The following is a 22,654-nucleotide window of genomic DNA, read 5'->3' as shown; positions in this document are numbered from 1 at the left end:
ATTGTCGAGTTGGTATGGGTATGTTACAGCTCAGTAACATACGACGGTAAAACATAAATTATGTTTAATTGCCATTCTGTGTAACATTGATCGTGTATATGACTTGTTGGATGTTGTAAATTGTTAAATGTCTTCGTTGTGATCTATGTTTATATTTATGACATATTATTGGCATTTAGCATCGGGCATACTGTTATGACATTCATGTTGAGCCCTATCGTTCTTGTTAGCCCATTGTTGATATCCGTAGTTATCTGGCATTCTTGTTTATCTCGGGATCATTGTGTGGCTGATAGGCCTATACAAATGAGACCGTAGATGTGATTGAACAATCCCATGGTTAGTGCAGCCTTTTGAGGTTAGCGCTGGGATTGTGTCATCTAGTTCGTTCTGTTGTGCCATCTTGTTATAGCGTATCAGCTATATGGAGGCCGAGTCAGGGGTGTTATTTAGCACACATTGGCATACCTCGCATACTTGGCAAGACGGTTTAGCTGCATGACGATGTAGCTCCCCTGTGTTGGTCGTCGAGCATTATTCCAGTTGTTATCGTACCGTTTGTTGGCTCTTGTGATCCCGATTATTCGTTGGGCCTTTCATGCACTGCATATTACATTTTACTATATGATTATGCATGATTTATGTTTATTGTTGTTATTATTGAACTGTTTCATACCAGAATCTTAACCTCAGTTGTTTACTGAGGGGGATGTTGTGGTTGCTATTGGGCACCATGGTAGATCTCCCGAGTCGTTTTGCAGCATCAGGCCGAGGTTTCGCCAGTGGAGCTCGGGATTGAGGTTGGATTGCTTGGTTCTCTTCAATGGAGTCTCCCAGTTAGTCTATATGTATGTTTTGAGTTTGTTTCAGTCTTATATTGTAATGCTCGGGATTTTTATTTGATAAGATGCGATTATTGATTATAATTTGCTGTAATTATGGACGGAAAGGATCGGATCGGGAAAGACGAGAAACTACATGAAATGTGTGCGAGGAATAGTACCCCTCGCGCATATGCGCATATGCACTGCACTGATGCGCGCATATGCGCGAAGTGGGCAAAGGACCTCGTGCATATGCATGGAGTGTGTGCGCGCATATGCGCGAGCGTGTGCAAGGAAAAATGCCGAGTCCAGAGAACCTCGCGCATATGCGCGGCGATGGGGCGCGCATATGCGCGAGCTGCCGAGAAGAAAAATGTGGAGACCAGTAGGTCTCGCGCATATGCGCGGAGGAGGGTCGCGCATATGCGCGAGACGTGCAACACCTAGACTTAACCACTTGGCCTTCACATGAAATATAATATGTAAATCCTTTTCATTCCTTGGAAATTGAGAGAGCAAGAACGAAAATCTCCGGGGAGAAAGCTTAAGTCCTTCGAACAAGAATTTAAAGATCACGCAAAATCCGCCCGTCCGATCCTGAATCCGAGTTCAACACCGTGTTTCTATCGACGAGAACTTCAAATAGACGTAAGTTTTGTTATGTTCTGATATGATTTGGAAATATGATATTGAAAGAATCGGATATGATTAAAATATGGTGTTATTGATATATTAGACATCGTATAATTGAAACCTGGATTGAAGAACGTTTATCGTATGAAATTGTTATGATTTTCAGAATGGATTTGATTGAGATTTGATATCAGATTTGTACTGTTATTGATTATGAGATGTTGAGAATTGATAGCTGATTGATATTGTATTGCTGGGTATATTGAGATTGTGCCGTTATACCGTTAAAACAGAATTTGATTAATTCTGATTATATCCAGTATTGATTTGAGCAGTATATTGATACTGTACTCCTTGGTATTGTCATTGCCAGATTGAATATTGACAAATTTGAATCAGAGACTTAAACAGAACAAGAATGACAGAACGAAGGGTACAAGTCAATGTCGAACCGGGAGAATGACTCGAGTGTGAAATACTTGAGTTTCCCTAAACCACATACTTATTGTTATTGTGTGCATTGATTTGGATTGATATGCTTGTTCTATTGATTTATAGGAAGCATGTATTAGATGATTGGTCTTGTGACAGAAGGGTCAGATGGTGATGGAATCATCACTGGCCCATTGCACATTGTCACAGAATAGTGATTGGCGGAGGTGCCAAAGTCTTTGACGGATAGGTCAAGACACTGGATGTTTGGCTTATATAGATGTTTGAGAGTGGATTTACTTCTATTACTGAGATTCGATATATATAGTATGCCAACGTCTGGAAATTGGGATCCCTGGACTAGGAATGAGTCTAGTCTGAAACGTGGAATCACGAGTTCATTTACAGTGTTATATGGATTATGTTTTCAGATTTTGATACATGTTACTGATATGTGTTTCATGCTTTATATTGATTATATGATTACATGTTTCGTTGATTTATACTGGGATGTATTTCTCACCGGAGTTATTCGGCTGTTTTCGTGTTTGTATGTGTGCATGGCAACAGGTGGGACAGGATCAGGGTCGAGGAGATGAAGAGAGATCGTGTTTAGAGTGGAGACCACAGACTTTTTTTATAAATAGGGTTTGAACACTTGATATGTAGTTGTTGAACCTTAGTGGTAAATGATTGTATATGGTACAAGACTTGTACTTTACTTTTGATATGTATATCAAAATGAATTCCATTAGGTTCCGCACTTGACAATTGTATTTTTTAAAAAAAAAAATTAGACCCTGTTTATTATAATTGATCCAATTATTCCCAAAGAACCATTAAGAAGATGATTAGCGTCCGGGTCCCCACATGTATTGTATTTTATTTGCCGGGGAGATGCCCTGTGTAACTGTAGTGATATTTGGTTGTTCTGGTTATTTTTTGAGGCGACTCTGTGATTTTAATGATCTGGCGAGTATTTGGTAAGTTTTAAATTCTATTTAGTCCTGGCCATTGCAGCTATAGGTTGTTGACTTTGGTTTTATGACACTAGTCGGAGTATATTTTGATACGAAATGCTGCTTGAGTTTTCAGGATGTCCTACTTACGGGGAGGTCATGCCGAAATTTTTCTAGGCCCTGAGGTCCGTTTTAAAGTATTTTAAACCTTTTTCCGCTGCAGTTTTGAATCAAACCATTATTGTTTGATCATTAATTGTCGTTAGAGTAAATGAGCCTCACATCTTATATCAGAGCGTAAACTGGGATACGCTCGAACTAGAGTTTAGGACACTCGAGTCTTGGCACTAAAATGGTTGTTGCGCCTGTGTATGCTACTTGACAGCATGTTTATGTAAATATATGATTTGTTTGCTTCTATTCTAATTGTTTTGATGTTTTATCGAATAGAATGGAGAGAGGTGGAGAAATACCTTTTGATGAGATTCCACTAACTCGAGGTCGAGGTCGTGGTCGATGTAATGCACATGGGTTGTTCCCGATTGGGCTTGAGTCCCCTCACGGTTATCCCATTACCCATTACTCATAGAACTTCTCCAACCCAGGCACTGGAGCTTTTGCCTTCCCAGGATTAGAACCCAAGACCTCCTGGACTTATATAGATTTTGGCAGCAATCCTGGTACTAGTTGAGCAGCTGGTATCAGAGCAATGATTCTGTATAGGGTTGTACTACTACTGACCACGAGAAGCTCATGAAGTCACGTCTTCGGTCTGTAAGTTTTACATTTATGCATTTTATTTAAAGTATGAATTATTTTATCAGCATGTTTTCATGAAATGTTTTTCCGTTCAGATTTTAAATTTTCAGTGTTTATTTTAAAAAAAAAAGCCGCCTTTTTTTGCTATAACGGCCCGAAATTTCATGTTTGAAAATTTGCGGAAAAATTTGAAAATTTTCTCTTTAAATAAATAACAGGCCTCATTCATAATTAAATTGGTAAATAAAGTTAAAGGTTCAAAATGGCAGCGGAAGTATTTAATGTTTGCAAAATAACCGTAAAAAAAATAATCCAACGACAGATAAAAATATTTGATCATAAAATAATAAATGCTGAAAAATGAGGTCCTCGGGTCCTACTACTGCCGACTCGAGCCTGCTCATTGGTCCCCGCCCTCGGTCCCGACATCATCAGCACCTACCACAATCAAGGCTAGTGAGTCTAAAGACTCAACATGCATATATCGTAAATAACAAGTAAATAAATAGTAAAGTTTCATGCAAGTGAAAATATCATGTCATGACGCATATCGTAAAAATGTCATGGCATGATTAATTATAATACGTGCATAACTGTACTGAAAATTATAATGAAAATGTTTGCTCCTTGGAGCCCTGTACTGAAGTAGCCTGTAAAAATTTTCTGGTGAGATTATTGTCTACGCATGTGGTCCCTGAACTGAACTGACCGGTAACTGGCGACCGGGCCTATAACTGGCGACAGGACTTAGTAATGTACGTCTGATCAGACCACTGCCACAGTACTGGGTGAAACAACTGAATTGACCGGTCCTTTTTTTTGTAATGCACATGGGTTGTTCCCGATTGGGCTTAAGTCCCCTCACGGTTATCCCATTACCCATTACAAATAGAACTTCTCCAGCCCAGGCACTGGAGTTTTTACCTCCCCAGGATTAGAACCCAAGATCTCCTGGACTTATATAGATCTTGGCAGCAATCCTGATACCAGTTGAGCTAGTAGATCAACTGGTACCAGGATTGCTGCCAAGATCTATATAAGTCCAGGAGGTCTTGGGTTCTAATCCTGGGGAGGTAAAAACTACAGTGCCTGGGCTGGAGAAGTTCTATGATTAATGGCTAATGGGATAACCTTGAGGGGACTTAAGCCCAATCGGGAACAGCCCATGTGCATTACAATTCGGTTTTGCTGTCAAGGGAAAAGGATCTGATCTTGGCTGCCCTAAGGGCCTATAGCCATGGTTAGATCGCTTCCCTAGCATGTCTAAGACGTGAATAAGTCGCCCTTTTGGTGGCTTGGTCCATGGTGAATCGGTTTCTAAATTAAACAACAAGAACAACCCCTTCGCCCCTTTCGAATTCAGCAAGTGTAACATTCGGTTTGGTGGAATGGTGTGGATCTTGGTTGGCCTATGGCTCTTAGCCACGGTTCATACCATACCTATGGATGTCTAGATCGTGCCATGGTCAATCAAATGGCCACTGGAACGACACGTGATATCAAACAAAGTAAGACACCACACGCATGCAAGGGTGCTCTCGGGTGTGACGTTCGGTTGAGTTATGGTGTGATGCGAATTGTGGCTGGCCTAGGGCCCTTAGCCATGGTTAAAATCATTCCTTCGGATGTTGGTAAGAGGTTTTGGTCGGTGGTTCAAGCCCCAATGGCCATTAGCCTCGCAAACGACACAAGCAACCCAAGCGCAGCTGCTGTAATTTCTGGACAACAGCTTGTTGTGTCGGTTCGGTGGCTCGTTCGAGTTCTCGGTTGGCTTTTAGCCTATGGCCTTGGACTAGATAGTGCATTATTGAGTTGGGAAGGTCATGTTTTTGACCTTTTGTCATTCGGATCATTTTTGAGGTCGTACGAGAATTTACGGTGCGATGTGCCAAATTGACTCTCGAAAGAGCGTTCCATGTTTTGGCCTTCATTCACCTAAAATTCGACTTGCATCATTTTAGGAGCATTAATTCATCATTTTAAGCGTATTTTAATCAAGACTATATGATGTTTGAGTGTTGGCTCGGGTTGGTTCGGAGTCATGATTAAATACGAAGTCGTTCGGTGTAATTGTCACATTTTCAAATGTTATTGCATTGTTTGGTCCCATAAATCTATTGCATATTTTTCATGGCATATTTAGGTTGCAGCGAGCCTGGGAGCGATCCAATCCAAGCAATAAATTATTACAGGATATTTAATTGTGCCATTTAATTATATTACGTGCATAAAAATATAAAATGTTCATTTTTGAGATTATGCGATATTGCTTGTGGCCATTTCACTATCATGGGATTTTTGCTAAATCCGATCGCCAGTTACCGGTCAGTTCAGTTTGTACCACCCAGTATACTGTGGCATAGTCTGATCAGACGTTCATTATTTTACCCGGTCGTCAGTTACCGGTCATGGGAGCATTTTATTATCCGATCGCCTAGTTACCGGTCAGTTTCAGTGCAGGGGCCACTTGCATAGACCATAAACTCAACAGAAAATTTATTACAGGCTATTTCAGTACAGGGCTCCAAGGAGCAAACATTTTCACTATAACTTTCAGTTCAGTTATGCACGTATTATAATCGCTCATGATATGTTATTTTCACATTGTACCTCATGACATGATATTTTTACTCCCATGAAATTTTTACTATATTTACTCGTTATTTACGATATATGCATGTTGAGTCTTTAGACTCACTAGACTTGGTTGTTGTAGGTACTGATGATGCCGGGACCGAGGGCGGGGACCAGTGAGTTAGCTTGGGTCGGCAGTAGTGGAACCCGAGGACCTCATTTTAGCATTTTCCATTTTTATGCTCAAACAGTTCATCCGTTGTTGGATCATTCTTAGATTGTTCTTTTTCAAACAAATAATTTCTTCCGCTGCTATTTTTAACATTTAAACTTTATTTAACGGTCTATTTTATGAATGAGGCATTTTACTTACTTTATAGAGAAAATTTTTAATTTTTCCGCAAATATTCAAACACGATTTTTCAGGGCCGTTACAATCTGCTTCGAGCTGTAGTCATGGATTTTAATGACAGTTGGCAAGAAGCTTTACCACTAGTAGAATTTTCATATAACAACAGTTTCCAAGTGACTATTGGTATGGCTCCTTTTGAAGCTTTGTACGGCAGACGATGTAGATCACCTATTTGTTGGAATGAATTTGGTGAGAAGCAGTTGACTGGACCTGATATTGTTCAGGAAATGCATGATAAAGTCCAGTTGATTCGTCAGAGAATGAAAGATGCCAAAGATCAGCAAGCTAGTTATGCTAATAGACGTCGTCGACCTCTAGAATTTCAAGTTGGAGATTTTGTGTTTCTATAATCTCTCTGTTTAGAGGTGTTGTTCATTTTGATATGAGAGGTAAGTTGTCACCTCGTTTCGTTGGACCCTGCGAGATTGTTGACGTATTGGGACTTGCGCTTATCGTTTGGATTTGCCCAGTCTTTGTCTGGCATCCACGATGTTTTTCATGTTTCTATGTTGCGTAAGTATGAGCCCGATCCGTCTCATGTGATTCAGCCTGATGAGGTTAAACTTGATCCGTCTCTGTCATATACTGAGTATCCTGTTTGTATCTTGGATCGTAAAGATAAAGTTTTACGCAATAAATTTATACCACTTGTACGTGTTCAGTGGTCGAGGCATGATGTAGAAGAATCAACATGGGAAACAGAAGAGAAGATGAGAGCATCTTATCCATATTTGTTTGATTCTTAGTAATGTCTTGTTGGTTTCGTATCGTGTGTAAAATGTATGTGTATAAACAGAAATTTCGAGTATGAAATTTGTTGCAAGGGGTGAAGAAGTGTAAGACCCTGTAACTAATTATCCGGTAATTTGGCATAATTAGAATAATTATTGAGTTGTAAACTAAAATAATTATTTTATGCCAAATAAATTCAAGAAGTGTGTTAAAAATATGTATGTTAGAATATCGGAGAATTTAACGATATAAAATAAATATAGAGTTTAAATAACACACGAGAACAACATAAATACAGAACGAGATAGATGGGCTTGAGTTACTATTTTAGTAACCAAATACGCAATATATAAATATACATAATACATATACACCACTTACCTTGATGAGAGAGAAGGAAGTAAAGGTAAAATAAAAGAAAGAAACTTCCCCAAACCCAAATTTTCGCAACCCTTGGAGCAGGTGCGAGAAAGTTGCGATATCTCCTCCGTCTGGCGTCTAAATCTCAATCGGTCTGAAGGGGTGTCTTCCTAACATCCTAGGCTTCGATTCAAGATAGAAATCACAAATTTTGAGCAATGATACGGGTAGATCAAAGCTGCTGCTCCGGTGCTCTGTTTCTGCGCAAACTCTTCCAGTTTTGGGTGAGAGTTTTTGGGTTGCTGCGATTTTTGTAGTTTGAATTTGTAGAAATGACCTAAATAAACTTTTTAGTGGTTTAATTTTTCTGTTTATATATGCTAGAATCATAAAATTTCGATAAGAAACGGAATTGTTATGATTTTTCTACCAAATGTGCAAAAAATAGAATTCTGCAACTGTGCTGTGCAGAACACCTACTGTAATTCGAGTTTTCGTCAATTATGCGCTCGGATTCTTGACTTGTGATTTGAATAAGTAGAGCTATGTGTTTTCTTCGTAATGATATAAGATTCGTTAAATTCCATTAATAATTGAGCAAGTTGTGCTTGTTTTTCTGGAACTGCTCGGTGTATGAGATTCTGTCAGCGAATTCGGAAGTAGCAGTGTGTTCTTTGAAATTCTGAGAATAATCTACTGAGATTATGAAGATGTTTTCAACTGGATAAACTTAGATAATTGCGTTATCTTTCATTTCCAATTGGAGGATATTGATTTGAGTTAATTTTGAGCGATATATGAATTTTATGCTCTTTTGTGCCAAATCAGACATTGGTGTGGAATGTAGTTTTCATGATCGGCTTATTGTGGTTTTGTTTAGGCCGAGAGTCTTGAAGAGAAGTTGATATTGGATTTTCAAGTTAGTATAGGTATGTTTAACGTACGACGGTAAAACATAAGTTATGTTTAATTGTCATTCTGTGTTACATTGATCGTGTATATGACTTGTTGGATGTTGTAAATTGTTAAATGCCTTCGTTGTGATCTATGTTTATATTTATGACATATTATTGGAATTTAGCATCGGGAATACTGTTATGACATTCATGTTGAGCTCTATCGTTCTTTTTAGCCCATTGTTGATATCCGTTGTTATCTGGCACTATTGTTTATCTCGGGATCATTGTGTGGCTGATATGCCTATACACATGAGACCGTAGATATGATTGAACAATCCCATGGTTAGTGCATCCTTTTGAGGTGAGCGTTTGGATTGTGTCATCTAGTTCATTCTGTTGTGCCATCCTGTTATAGCGTATCAGTTGTATGGAGGCCGAGTCATGGGTGTTATTCAGCACACCTTGGCATACCTCGCATACTTGGCAGGGCGGTTTAGCTGCATGAGGATGTAGCTCCCCTGTGTTGTTGCTCGAGCATTATTCCAGTTGTTATCGTACCGTTTGTTGGCTCCTGTGATCCCGATTATTCGTTGGGCCTTTCATGCACTGCATATTACATTTTACTATATGATTATGCATGATTTAGGTTTATTGTTGTTATTATTGAACTGTTTCATACTAGAATCCTAACCTCAGTTGTTTATTGGGGGGCTGATGTGGTTCCTATTGGGCACCATGGTAGATTTTCCTAGTCGTTTTGCAGCATCAGGTCGAGGTTCCGCAAGTGGAGCTCGGGATTGAGGTTGGATTGCTTGGTTCTATTCAGTGGAGTCTCCCAGTTAGTCTATATGTATGTTTTGAGTTTGTTTCAGTCTTGTATTGTATTTTATTTGCCGGGGAGATGCCTTGTGTATCTGTAGTGATATTTAGTTGTTTTGGTTATTTTCTGAGGCGACTCTGTGATTTTAATGATCTGGGGAGTATTTGGTAAGTTTTAAATTTTGTTTAGTCCTGGCCAGTGCGGCTATAGGTTGTTGACTTTGGTTTTATTTTAATGACTCTAGTTGGAGTATATTTTGATACGAAATGCTGCTTGAGTTTTCGGGATGTCCTACTTACGGAGAGGTCATGCCGAAATTTTTCTAAGCCCTGAGGTCCGTTTTAAAGTATTTTAAATCTTTTCCCGCTGCAGTTTTGAATCAAACCATTATTGTTTGATCATTAATTGTCGTTAGAGTAAATGGGCCTCATAGAGACCAGATGGAACTCGTAATTAAATGGCTAGTAACAAAAAATATAAAATATATTTTGTCACGTTTTTCCTTAAATCTATATAGATAATTTCCATCCCATAAGGATGATTGAAGATACCTTGAAAAAATGCAATATATATAACACGATCAACGGAGTCCGATACCCAATTAGAATTAATAGCATGATTTAAAAATTTAAAATATATTTTGATGCAATTAAACATCTATGATCAGCCTTAACTTTCGGTGGTATAAAAAAAACTATTCGTTTCAACGCCTGTGGAAAATGGGAACCCCAGTATACCCACAAGACAAAGGCTAGTGTATGGCCAAGCAACCCCCAAATTCATAACTCCTGCCAAAGTACCGCATAAATGAGTAAAGAGGGACAACTCAAACGGGCATACAACTAAACACAATCATCTATCTTACAATTCTCGGAGAAAAGTCAAGGCAAAACAAGACCCTGTGTAAAAGAATTCACGCTCATTCCTTGGATACCTCAAGACTTCGCACATCTCAAGAATAATCATAAAAAGAAGGAAGAATGAAATGAAACTCCAATCAATGCAATAAGGTTGGCAACAAGCAATTATCAGGTAATTTTTTATGCTGAAATTTGAGCATATATACGAATAGAGTGGCGACCAATTTTTCAGATAAACAAAGAGCCAAGAAATTATGATTCAAGAAAAGGGAAGAAGATTACCTTACCAATATAAGTAAAAGGCGTAGAATTTGTGTATGCGGCCGATTGAGCCAGATATTGCACAAAGGTCGAAGCTGTAAGGTCCAGGAATTTAATTCACGTAACCTGAATGAATGTAATTTAGGATTTTTATTTTTAATTATGTGTTTAATTATTTTTATGCATTGTATACATAATTCATGTATGATAGGATTTAATTCACGAAATTTTAAAAGATCATGTATTAGGGTTTTTAGATGCATTTCACGCTCGAACGAGGAACAGAGACCGGAGAATTTTCAGGAAAATTATTTTATTACATGATTAATTTTTATTAATTAGTATGAAGTGTTTTAAGGGTATTTTTCAAAAATGGGATTTTATTTGGCATTTTTACAAGCAGCATTTTATTTTAACGATACGAAAATTTTATCGAATCGGAATACTTTTTGAGGGTTCGGCCAATATTTTCAAGAACTTACAAACACGAAATATTTTTTGAAAGTCTGTTTGGATTTAACGAGCCTAATTTTAAGCTTTTTGGGCCTAAAACTCTTCCTGGCTTTTAATTAAACATATTAGGGGCCATTAACTAGTTGTTTATTATATAATTAACCACCTAAATCACTCTTTAACCTAAACCTAAAGCATCTAGCCGACACCTCCCCTCTCCCTCAGCTTTCCTCTCGGTTTTCTCAACAGCAGCTCAAAGAAAAAAAACCTTTTCATTTCTTGCAAAGGAGAAATTCATCCGGGTCTCCCTCTTCTTGTTTTGGTCATCGATCATCATCAGGCATGCCTTCTAACATCATTTGTGCATCATCACATTGATATTACTGATATAGATGTATTCTTTCATGAAAAATCTTGATCCAAACATGAACACGATAGATCTTCGGATTTTTATGTGTTTTCATGCATAACACAATTGTTGCTCACGTTCTCTGAATTTTGTGCAAGGGGTTGTTATTATGTTGATGCTAAGGTACTTTTCAGATCAAGTTTGTGGTGTCCTGGGGCTGGTATAAGGTTTGGGAGGGTTGGAGCGATTGGCCGAGAGGTGTAACAGTTGGGGGTTTCACGCTCTCTTGGTTCAGATCGGTTGATAGGCTAGGGCTTGTGGTGCAAAGGCGACTCTAGATCTTGGAAAGACTCTGGTGGGTCTGAACCATGGTCTGAAAATACCCAAACACTACAGGTCTCATCCTAGAAGCCGCAAGGGGAGTCTTGAGCGAGTTGGGTTCGGTTGGTGTTTTTGTAAGTGTAGCAGTAGGGTGCTTTACGTCTGATTCTTGGGGCTGATGGCGTGGGTGCAGTAGGTTCAGCAGAGTCCTAGGGTGGTCTAGGAGAGGTGATCCAAGGGCTTATTCACGTGGTGGTGAGCTAGGAGCAAAATGGTAGATAGGTGTTGAGATAGGGAATCGGGTAAGGCACGTCTGAATTTTTCCAGAAGCCTTCTACGTATGGCCAAGGAGTATAGAAGTGTGATCTTGAGGTTTTTAGGGTCTTTTAAGTGGTTTTAGGATATGGTAAAAAGTTTGGAAAAATTTGGTTAAGTTTCGAGTCGATTTGGGTTAAAACCGGGACTCCGATCCAAGTCTTAAAACGAATCGGTTAATTTCTGATTTTTGGCTCGAATTTACGTCTAAGAATGATTTTAAATATGTTTTGGGTCATTTTAAGAAGTTTGGTAAATTCGGGTCAATTTTAGAGGTCCAGGGGTAAAATTGTAATTTTTAGGTTTCCAGGAGCAAAATGGTCATTTTGGACCTGGGACGAGATTTTGGTCGTATCAGCACCCTGAGCACAAATTCATGTTATTCTAAATGTTTATCCATCAAGTCTAAGATTTTTATGGAACTATGATAAATACGGTGCATGCTTTGTTTAAAGGAAAAATTATGTATATGCATGCTTTTATTTAAGTGATGAATATGATGACACGTTTTTGAAGGAAGTGATTTAGTTGTGACTAACACGATGACACGATTACAAGATGACATGTAGTCTGGGACTCAGTGGACGGGTAATACTGTCGCTGATGATCCTCGCCGCCGGGTACCACGGTTATACTTAGATGGATCCATCGACTGACATGATGATACGAAAATCACAGCTAATGAACGATATTCAAATTAAGAAATTTAACACGTATATGCTGATATGATGTTATATGCTATTATTTTGACCACGTTTTGATAGGACACGTTTACATATATGATTTTACTGCAGACATGAAATATATGTTGATTATGCTATTTTTCACTGCTGTGTGCTGCATGTATGTTCTTATATTACTGGTACAGGTGTGTTGAGTCTTAGACTCAGTAGATGTGTGTGATGCAGATGAGCATTTTGAGAATGAGACAGAAGGTGCTGAACTTTGAGTAGGCAGCCCTAGTGCGGTGAAATAACCCGAGGACCGCACGTTTTTCAGCATATTGAGTTATGCGTTTTGAGAGGAGTTAAAAAAAATTTATACATTGAGGATATTATGATTTTTACACGTTTACGTTTACGTTGATTTTGGATGACGTTGGTTATTTTGAAACTACACTACTTTTATTGGCAAATAATACGATTATGGTAAATGTAATATTGTAATTTGCGAGCTTTAAAAAAAAATATTTCCGCACTTTTAAAACGGTAGACGTTATAGTTGGTATCAGTGCAAGGATCCTGTATAGGGTTATTTCACCGCCAGCTTCTGCCGCTCAGTCCTCAAAGCCTCAAGTCTGTAATCTTTTACGATTTAAATGTTTATAACGATTTACTGTTATCACCTGCATGCTTTCATGATTTATTATACATGATTAACTGCTTTTACGTTATAATATTTATTGTTTTAAAAACTAGATTAATTGCATGAGGGGTCACGTTTTAAATTGGACTGTGTACAGATATGCCTCTTAGACGCGAGCCCATGATGGATAGACAGGATGATATCCCTAAGGGTGGAAGGAGCCCTCTGCCACCACTGCTAGGGGACCCAGCTACCGTGTACTTGAGGGGATAGCTAGACTCATGGAGCAGGCCCAGCTAGGCTAGCAGGTTCATAGACAGCAGACCGATGTTTTTGAGCAGTTCCGTAGGCTCAACCTGAAGGATTTCGGGGGTACTACTGATCCATTCATTGTAGAGAGATGGATTAGGTCGCTGGAGTTTCATTTTGACTATCTGCAGATGAGGGATGGTTACCGGACCAGGTGCGCCATTAATATGCTGAGGGATGATGCGTCCCTATGGTGGAAGGAAGCCGCACATGCAGTGGATGTGGCTACTCTCACGTGGGCCAGATTTAGGGAGATGTTTTTCGGGAAGTATTTCCCAGCTGACGTCAAGGGCCGCCTGACAAGAGAGTTCATGAGCCTCCGGCAGGAGGATTTATCTGTGGCGGAGTTCATCCGCAAGTTTACAGGGGCTGCCACTTCGTGCCCATGGTAGCAGGAGATGCCGCCCAGAAGCTGAGGCATTTCCTAGATGGACTGAGACACATTCTTTGTCGGGACGTCATGCTGATGAGGCTGGCAGGTTATGATGAGGCCACTGCCTGCTCTTTTCAGGCGGAGCAGGCTCTACGGGACATAGACTTCGAGATGCAGCGGTAGCGGCATCACTCAGTCCAGTTCTCAGGCAGTACACGGGGCCACAAAGACAGCAGGGGCAGCAGAAGCCCAGGTGCAGCATAGGGGACCAGGACAGCAAAGACCACCCCAGGGACTAGGGGCTCCTAGGCAGGAGGGGGGACCACCATGCCAGCAGATCAACAAATATCATTATGGCAACTACATATGGGGCACCTACAGTTGCTTCGTATGCAAACATGAGGGGCTCAAGGCTGCAGATTGCCCTTAGAACAAGGGTCCCACTACCGGCAGGGTATATGTGATGCATGCGGAGGAGGCTGAGGCGGAGCCTGATTCTACTTTGATCACTTGTAACTTTTACGCTTAAGTCTATGTGTTTATCGCTTTGATTGCATGATCAATGTGTGAATTGACTATTGGGATCGATAACATAGAAGGAATTAGGATGCATGTTCTACCTAGTTGGAGCTACTTTCATAACTTCTGTAATTTAGAGGATTTATTGGTGTCATTTTCGAAATTTTGTAAATTTTTGGGGTTAAATTCGAAATTAAGATCCGGGTCATGTTGTAATTTACGAAAATTTGAAGGACCAAAGTGCAATTTTGAACTTTAAGGGGACTAATTTGCAATTTTTGATTTTTCTGAGGTTTAACTTCGAATTTTGGGGAATGATAATTGGGTTAATTCAGTGATTTTTTGAGGATTTTGGGTTAACTGCTAATAAGGAATCCCTTAAGTTCAACAGTATTAGATTTGATGATATGTTTTGTCGCAGGGAGGATATATATTGCAGGTGTAGCCACACATGCATTGCTAGATTCAGGGGCTACGCATTCGTTTATATTCGAATCTTTCGTGAAGTGACTAGGTATCATACCAGTAGTGATGGATTCAGGGCTCATAGTATCGATCCCATCTGGGGGTCAGATGTTCACATCCCGGATAGTGAGAGGATTGGAGCTCAGATTGCAGCAGAAGGGAGTACACGCAGACCTGATAGTACTACCGCTACCTGAGTTTGACATCATTTTGGGTATGGACTAGCAATATTCTCACGGCGCAGTCATAGATTTTCGACAGAGGTCAGTGTCTGTCAGACCTCCCAGTGGGAAGCAGTTTGTATTTCTGGCAGCTAGACATCAGCAGTTCCCACACGTCATTTCCTGCATGTGTGCGAGGAAGCTTATCAAGAGAGGCTGCCAGGCATTCTTATCCAGCATCGTGTCAGTGACAGAGCCAGTCAGTCAGAGGCTGTAGGATGTGGATGTGGTCAGTGAGTTCTCCAGTGTATTTCCTGACGATGTTTCAGGCATTCCACCAGACAGAGAAGTGGACTTCTCTATTGAGCTCATGCCAGGGACAGTGCCGATATCTAAGGCACCTTATCGATTAGCGTGTTCAGAGATAAAAGAGCTCAAGGATCAGATTCAGGATCTTCTAGATAAGGGTCTCATTCGCCCTAGTTTTTCTCCTTGGGGCGCTCCAGTGCTGTTTGTTAAGAAGAAAGATGGCAGCATGCGATTGTTCATCGACTACAGAGAGCTGAATAGAGTCCCAGTTAAGAATAAGTATCCATTGCCTAGGATCGATGACTTATTTGATCAGCTTCAGAGAGCCTCGATGTTCTCCAAGATATACCTTCGGATACCATCAGTAGAGGGTGAGAGAGTCAGATGTACATAAGATAGCCTTCCGGACGAGGTACGGACACTATGAGGTCTTGGTGATGCCCTTTGGTTTGGCGAATGCGCCAGCGATCTTCATGGATCTCATGAATCACGTATTTAGATCAGTTCATTGTAGTATTCATTGACAATATTCTGATCTATTCGAAAAGCAGGGAGGAGCACAGTCAGCATCTGAGGACAGTGTTACAGACTCTACAGGATAGGCGACTGTATGCCAAGTTCAGTAAGTGTGAGTTTTGGCTCGACAAGGTGGCATTCTTTGGCCACATTGTATCTCAAGATGGCACAGAGGTCGACCCCAGCAAAGTAAAGGCAGTCAGAGATTGGTCAGTTCCGAAGAGTGTGACAGAGATCCGCAGTTTCTTGGGATTGGCAGGTTATTACAGGAAGTTTATCCAGGGCTTCTCTTTATTGCGGTGCCTATGACCGCCTTGACGAAGAAGAACGCCAAGTTTATTTGGGGACCAGAGTGTCAGGAGAGCTTTGACAGACTAAAACTAGCATTGACCACTACACCAGTACTAGTTATGCCATCAGGGAAAGGAGAGTTTGTGGTCTATACAGATGCATATAAGCTTGGTTTGGACATTGTTCTGATACAGTAGGACATAGTGATAGCCTACGCGTCCAGAAAGCTGAAGGTCCAGAAGAATTATCTGACTCATGACCTCTAGCTAGCCAGAGTGGTATTTACCCTGAAGATCTGGAGACACTATCTGCATTGAGAGAAGTGCATGATTTTCACATATCATAAGAGCTTGAAGTACTTTTTCACACATAAGGAACTGAACATGCAACAGAGGAGATGGCTTGAGTTGGTGAAGGACTATGATTGTGACATTAGCTATCATCTGAGTAAGGCTAATGTAGTTGCAGACGCTCTTAGCAGGAAGCACACAAGTGATTGCTCATCTGTCAGTACAAAGACCGCTACAGGATAAGATTCAGAGATTTGAGCTTGTTGTTTATGCCAGGGGCGAGGCCCTGAATCTTGCTACTCAGACAGTACAGCCGACTCTGAGAGACAGAATCTGGACAGGGCAGATTTCTGATGAGCAGTTACAGAAGTGGAGACAGAGGGACGAGGCTAAATGCCAGAGACTGTATATAGTTGTGGACGACATAGTCAGATATAGGTACCGTCTCTGGGTTCCTGACAGTGACTCCCTCGGAGCAGATATCTTGAATGAGGCCCACAACACCCCGTACTCCATCCATCCAGGGAGTACGAAGATGTATAAGGATTTACAGACTCTTTATTGGTGTCCGGGCATGAAGAGATATATTTTGCGGTTTGTCTCCGAGTGTTTGACTAGTCAGCAGGTCAAGGCAGAGCAATAGAGATCTGCAGGGAAGCTGAGACCTCTCCCTACTCCCGAGTGGAAATGGGAGAATATTACAATGTATTTCGTGACCGGGCTTCCGAGGACTACTGGAGGATTTAACGCCATCGTGTCATTTCTCTATACTTTTCTTGGGCAGTCATATTTTAACGTTTTTTTAAAATGATTATAACATATGAAACCTTCTCTTTGTTAAAATTTCTTACAGAATTCATGCATAAGAACCGTCTACAATGATATGCTCGAGTTGGAAAATGCATTTTATTTTTCTGAACAGATGTTTTAAGTTGTTTTTCTTCTTCTTTTTTTGTCAGTAGAATCCTTATTTTCAGCCCCAGTGTTGCCCAATTATGGCATGAAACATGGAAGTCCCTGCGTAATATTAATCTGTGAAAAATCATGGATAAGTGAGTGCTCATTTATTATTCATATATATTTGTCTATGGTAACTTCTGCAATGGAAAATAATTATGGTTTTGAATGTGTCTAATCACTAACCTAAATGGTCATTGACCTTAAATGAGCATGTTTGATAAGATGTTTGTGAGATATGAATATCTTTAAACTAGTTCAAATTTTGTGCTTAACTTTAGTTCAAATAGGATTATTAACTTAAATATCCGTTCTCCTGAAGATTATTGGCAGTATCACTTGGCTCTTCTTTGAAATTGAGAGGTTTGGTTGGCCAACTTAGTATTTAATTAGTACGATGCAAGGAGGTTGTGTATATTAGTTGAAAGAGTAGCAGGTGTCGCTACACAGATCATTTGTCAAATTTTTGATTGCTCATCATTGTTGTTATTTCTGCTTGCCATAAGGGAACTTTATAGAATGGAGCATGTGTAACACTTATGATTTATGAATTCCCAATTTATGTTTTCTTGTTTCTTATATATATTTACAGTGTGTTTGGTAGCACAGAATTAGATGGGATTTGAATTGCAAAAACCATTTTAGTGTTCGGTAAAATGAGATTTCAAAATGAGATCGATATTTGATGGGATTTCATAAGATTTCATTTAACTAAGTGAGTGTGTTTGGATTTAATGAGCCTAATTTTAAGCTTTTTAGGCCTAAAACTCTTCCTAGCTTTTAATTAAACATATTAGGGCCCGTTAACTAGTTGTTTATTATATAATTAACCACCTAAATCACTCATTAGCCTAAACCTAAAGCATCTAGCCGGCACCTCCCCTCTCCCTCAGCTTTCCTCTCGGTTTTCTCAATAGCAGCTCAAGAAAAAAACCTTCGGTCACTTCATTTCTTGCAAAGGAGAAATTCATCCGGGTCTCCCTCTTCTTGTTTTGGTCATCGATCATCATCGGGCATGCCTTGTAGCATCATTTGTGCAACATCACTTTGATATTACTGATATAGATGTATTCTTTCATGAAAACTCTTGATGCAAACATTAACATGATAGATCTTCGGATTTCCATGTGTTTTCATGCATAACACGATTGTTGCTCATGTTCTCTGAATTTTGTGCAAGGGGTTGCTGTTATGTTGATGCTAAGGGACTGTTCAGAGCAGCTTTGTGGTGTCATGGGGCTTGTGTAAGGTTCGGGAGGGTTGGAGCGATTGGCCGAGAGGTGTAGCAGTTGGGGGTTTCACTCTTTCTTGGTTCAGATCGGTTGATAGGCTAGGGCTGGTGGTGAAAAGGCGACTCTAGATCTTGGACAGACTCTCGTGGGTCTGAACCATGGTTTAGAAATTACCGAACACTGCTGGTCTCATCCTAGAAGCCGGAAGGGGAGTCTTGAGCGAGTTGGGTAAAATTGGTGTTTTGGGGAGTGTAGCGGTCGGGTGCTTTACGTCTGATGCATGGGGCTGATGGCGTGGGTACAGTAGGTTCAGGAGAGTCTTAGGTTGGTCTAGGAGAGGTGAGCCAAGGTCTGGTTCGCGTGGTAGTGAGCTAGGAGCGAAATGGTGGAGAGGTGTTGAGCTAGGGCCTCGGGTAGGGCACGTCTGAATTTTTCCAGCAACCTTCTACATTTGGCCGAGGAATATAGGAGTGTGATCTTGAGGTTTTTAGGGTCTTTTAACTGTTTTTTAAGATATGGTAAAAAGTTGGGAAAATTTTGGTTAAGTTTCGAGTCGATTCGGGATAAAACCGGGACTCCGGTCCAAGTCTTAAAATGAATTGGTTAAGTTATGATTTTTGGCTTGAGTTTACGTCTAGGAATGATTTTAAATATTTTTTGGGACATTTTAAGGAGTTTGGTAAGCTTCGGGTCAATTTTAGAGGTCCAGGGGTAAAATGGTAATTTTTGAGTTTTCAGGGCAAAATGATCGTTTTGCACCCGGGATGAGATTTTGGTTATGGCAGCGCCCTGAGCACAAATCCATGATATTCTAAATGTTTATGCGTCAAGTTTAGGATTTTTACGGAATTATGATAAATACGGTGCATGCATGGTTTAAAGGAAAAATTATGTATATGCATGCTTTTATTTAAGTGATGAATATGATGACACGTTTTTGAAGAAAGTGATTTAGTTGTGACTAACAGGATGACACGATGACATGTAGGCCGGGACTCAATGGGCGGGTAATGCTGTCGCTGATGATCCTCCTAGCCAGTACCATGATTACACATAGATGGATTCATCGACTGACATGATGATACGAAAGTCACAGCTAATGAACATAATTCAAATTAAGAAATTTAACACGTATATGTTGATATGATGTTACATGCTATGATTTTGAACACGTTTTGATAGGACACGTTTACGTATACGATTTTAATTCAGACATGAAATGTATGTTAATTATGCTATTTTTCACTGTTGTGTGCTACGTAAATGTACTTGTTATTACTGGTACAGGTGTGTTGAGCGTTTAGACTCACTAGGAGTGTGTGATGCATGTGAGAATTTTGAGCAGGAGAAAGGAGGTATTGAACTTTGAGTAGGCAGCCCTGGTGCGGTGACATAACCCGAGGACCGCACGTTTTTCCGCATATTGTGTGATGAGTTTTGAGAGGAGTTAAACAGTTTTTCACTACAAAAAAAAAGACTAAAGACAACGGTGAAAAACCGTTATTATATGTCTTGAAAAACCGTTGCTAAAGCCCCTGTTGTTAAAGGGTACGCTCAAAGACAACGGTGAAAAACCGTTGTCGTAGACATCAAATACAACGGTGGAAAACCGTTGTGGTATGTCTTGAAAAACCGTTGTTAAAGCCCCTGTGGTTAAAGGATACGCTCAAAAACAACGGTGAAAAACCGTTGTCGAAGATGCTCAAAGACAACGGTGAAAAACCGTTGTCGTATGTCTTAAAAAACCGTTGTTAAAGCCCCTGTGGTTAAAAGGTGTGCTCAAAGACATCGGTGGAAAACCGTTGTAGTAGACATCAACGACAACGGTGAAAAACCGTTGTAAAATGATATTTGCGACAGACTTCATAAAAAAACCCGTTGCAATTAGCGACGGTTTGTCACCGTGGATAAAATTAGCGACGATTATTAATAACCGTCGCTAACTTCAGCGACTGTTTATCATTAATTGTCGCTAAATATAGCGACGGTATTCATGTTAAAAACTGTCGCCACCTAGCGACGGTATTTATGAAAAATACCGTCGCTACTTAGCGACGGTTGACATATGCATTATGTCACTAATATTGTAACGCCCCGAAAATTTTAAGGTCCACGTAAACCACATGCATGCAATTATTAAATTCTCTTGTATTTTGATTAAATATTTTAATTGAATTAATTAATTATGTTGTACATAATTGCATGTTTAAAATATATTTTCTACATTGTTGCATTAAAATGTATTTTTAAAAGGTTATTCGAGTTGCGATCGAGGAACGGAGACCGAGGGCTGAAAAATAGAAAATGTTTTTAATAAATAATTGTTTTTTTAAAATATGATTGATGCTTTTTAGTATTTTTGAGAATGAGGGGTTGTGAGGTGAATTTAATACGTCGGGACGTAAATTTTTATCGGTTTTGGATTTTCAACAAAAATATAAACGTTTTGGCAACCCGGCTAATAAATTCACAAATTTATTTAAACAAAAACTTTGGTTAAATTTTATTTATGTCATAATTATACTAATGGGCCTAATTTAATGGCTTAATAGGCCTAAAGCCTAGTTAGTAAACTAATTAGGATATAATATGTTAATTAACCTACCCTAGCATCACAATTCACGCCACCCACTATTTTGAAAAATCTGAAATTCTCTCCCAATCTCACCATATAGCACACGGCACACACCATCACTAATTTGAAGAAGAAATTTCGAAGGTTCAAGCAAAAGTTCAAGCCAAGGTGTCCCTCCGTTCTTCGTCATCAACGGATTTTCGTGCGTAAATTACGCAAAGGCACGCCATATTCTCCTTTTACTCATCATCACATCATAGTAATTGTTTATGCATAATTTTTGAGGAAAAACAAGGCACACACGTTGAATTTTCGTAACTTCATGCATATGTGTTTTAAACTTGTGTTTTTTATTTCAAAAATCATGTTTTGTATGTGTTAAGGGGCTGCCATGATATAGGTTATGATCAAGCATTGTTTTATATGAGTTTAGTGCCCTAGAACATCACCATAATGCTGCACACGTGAATTAAACAAGCTGGAACAGAAATTTGATGTTGAGAGATCAAGGGGCTCGGTTCTATGGGATTGTTGGCTTGGTTTGGGTTCGGTTGGGACCATGGCTTGGCTAAGGTCGTGAGGGGTCAAGGGAAGAGTCCTAGCCATGCTACGACTCGAGACGAGAGGCCGGGAAGGAGTCCTAGCAAGGAGAGAACAGCATAGGTTCAGCAGCTAGTGCAGGGTCTGTGGCTCGGCCAGGGGCTTTGCGGCTGGGCTAGGTTAGGTCCTTAGGGTCCTAAGAAGGGTCACAAGGGGCTGTTTCAAGGGCCATCTCGTTGGCTAAGCGGCTGGACAGGAAAACGTAGAGTCCTGCCATAGAAGGTTTCTCGGCCAAGCATGTAAGCATCTGGTGCTGTGCTTTGTGCGCGAGTTCAGGGGCTTGGGTTGGTATGGGCAGGGTCTGGGCATGGTCCAGGGAGGGTTAGTGTCGTGAGGGGTCAAGTGGGTAAGGCTGGGAGGTGTCCTAGTTGGCAAGGGAACCTAATACATCAAGGAAACTCACGCACACACAGCACATGCAAATGGGTCTTCGGTCCAGCATGTTTTTGAGCGGGCCATGGGTGGTTTTTGGGGTTGGACTTGGACAGTAGGGTCCCTATATGGGTTTGCTAGGTTTTGGTTCAAGGTGGCTTGGACGTGGCTCGGGTAAATTAGGAGATGACTCGGTGTGTACGTTAGGGTGTCAATTTCGAAATTAAGGAACTAAAAATTAATCCAAGGGTCCACGGGGGTGGCTCATGACTCGGAAGGGTAGAATAAATCTTAAAAATGATATGTTTAAAATTTAGATTCAAAATAACGAGTTTTGGATGTATTCGAGATTTAATCGCTGCACGAAACGCTAATTAACGAGTTAATTGAAACACCTAGTTTTAAGCTTTATAAAAT

The 22,654-nt window shown here is 40.1% G+C and overlaps 2 protein-coding genes across 2 annotated transcripts; both read left to right on the top strand.

The window, feature by feature from the left end:
- Positions 1 to 6,637: 6,637 nt before the first annotated feature.
- Positions 6,638 to 7,339, top strand: LOC140835902 (uncharacterized). The gene is made up of 3 exons (XM_073201313.1): positions 6,638 to 6,706; positions 6,794 to 6,919; positions 7,064 to 7,339. The coding sequence occupies exons 1-3, from the start codon at positions 6,638 to 6,640 to the stop codon at positions 7,337 to 7,339; spliced, it is 471 nt and encodes a 156-aa protein (XP_073057414.1).
- Positions 7,340 to 13,744: 6,405 nt separating this feature from the next.
- Positions 13,745 to 17,144, top strand: LOC140835901 (uncharacterized). The gene is made up of 6 exons (XM_073201311.1): positions 13,745 to 13,965; positions 14,984 to 15,114; positions 15,425 to 15,562; positions 15,721 to 15,775; positions 15,956 to 16,179; positions 16,693 to 17,144. Exons 1-6 carry the CDS (start codon positions 13,745 to 13,747, stop codon positions 17,142 to 17,144), a joined length of 1,221 nt encoding a protein of 406 aa, XP_073057412.1.
- The last annotated feature ends 5,510 nt before the right edge of the window (positions 17,145 to 22,654 follow it).

The sequence above is a fragment of the Primulina eburnea genome, chromosome 7, assembly GCF_022965805.1.
Source record: "Primulina eburnea isolate SZY01 chromosome 7, ASM2296580v1, whole genome shotgun sequence".
NCBI classification, from domain to species: Eukaryota; Viridiplantae; Streptophyta; class Magnoliopsida; order Lamiales; family Gesneriaceae; genus Primulina; species Primulina eburnea.
This window is presented reverse-complemented; position numbering and strand designations above follow the sequence as displayed.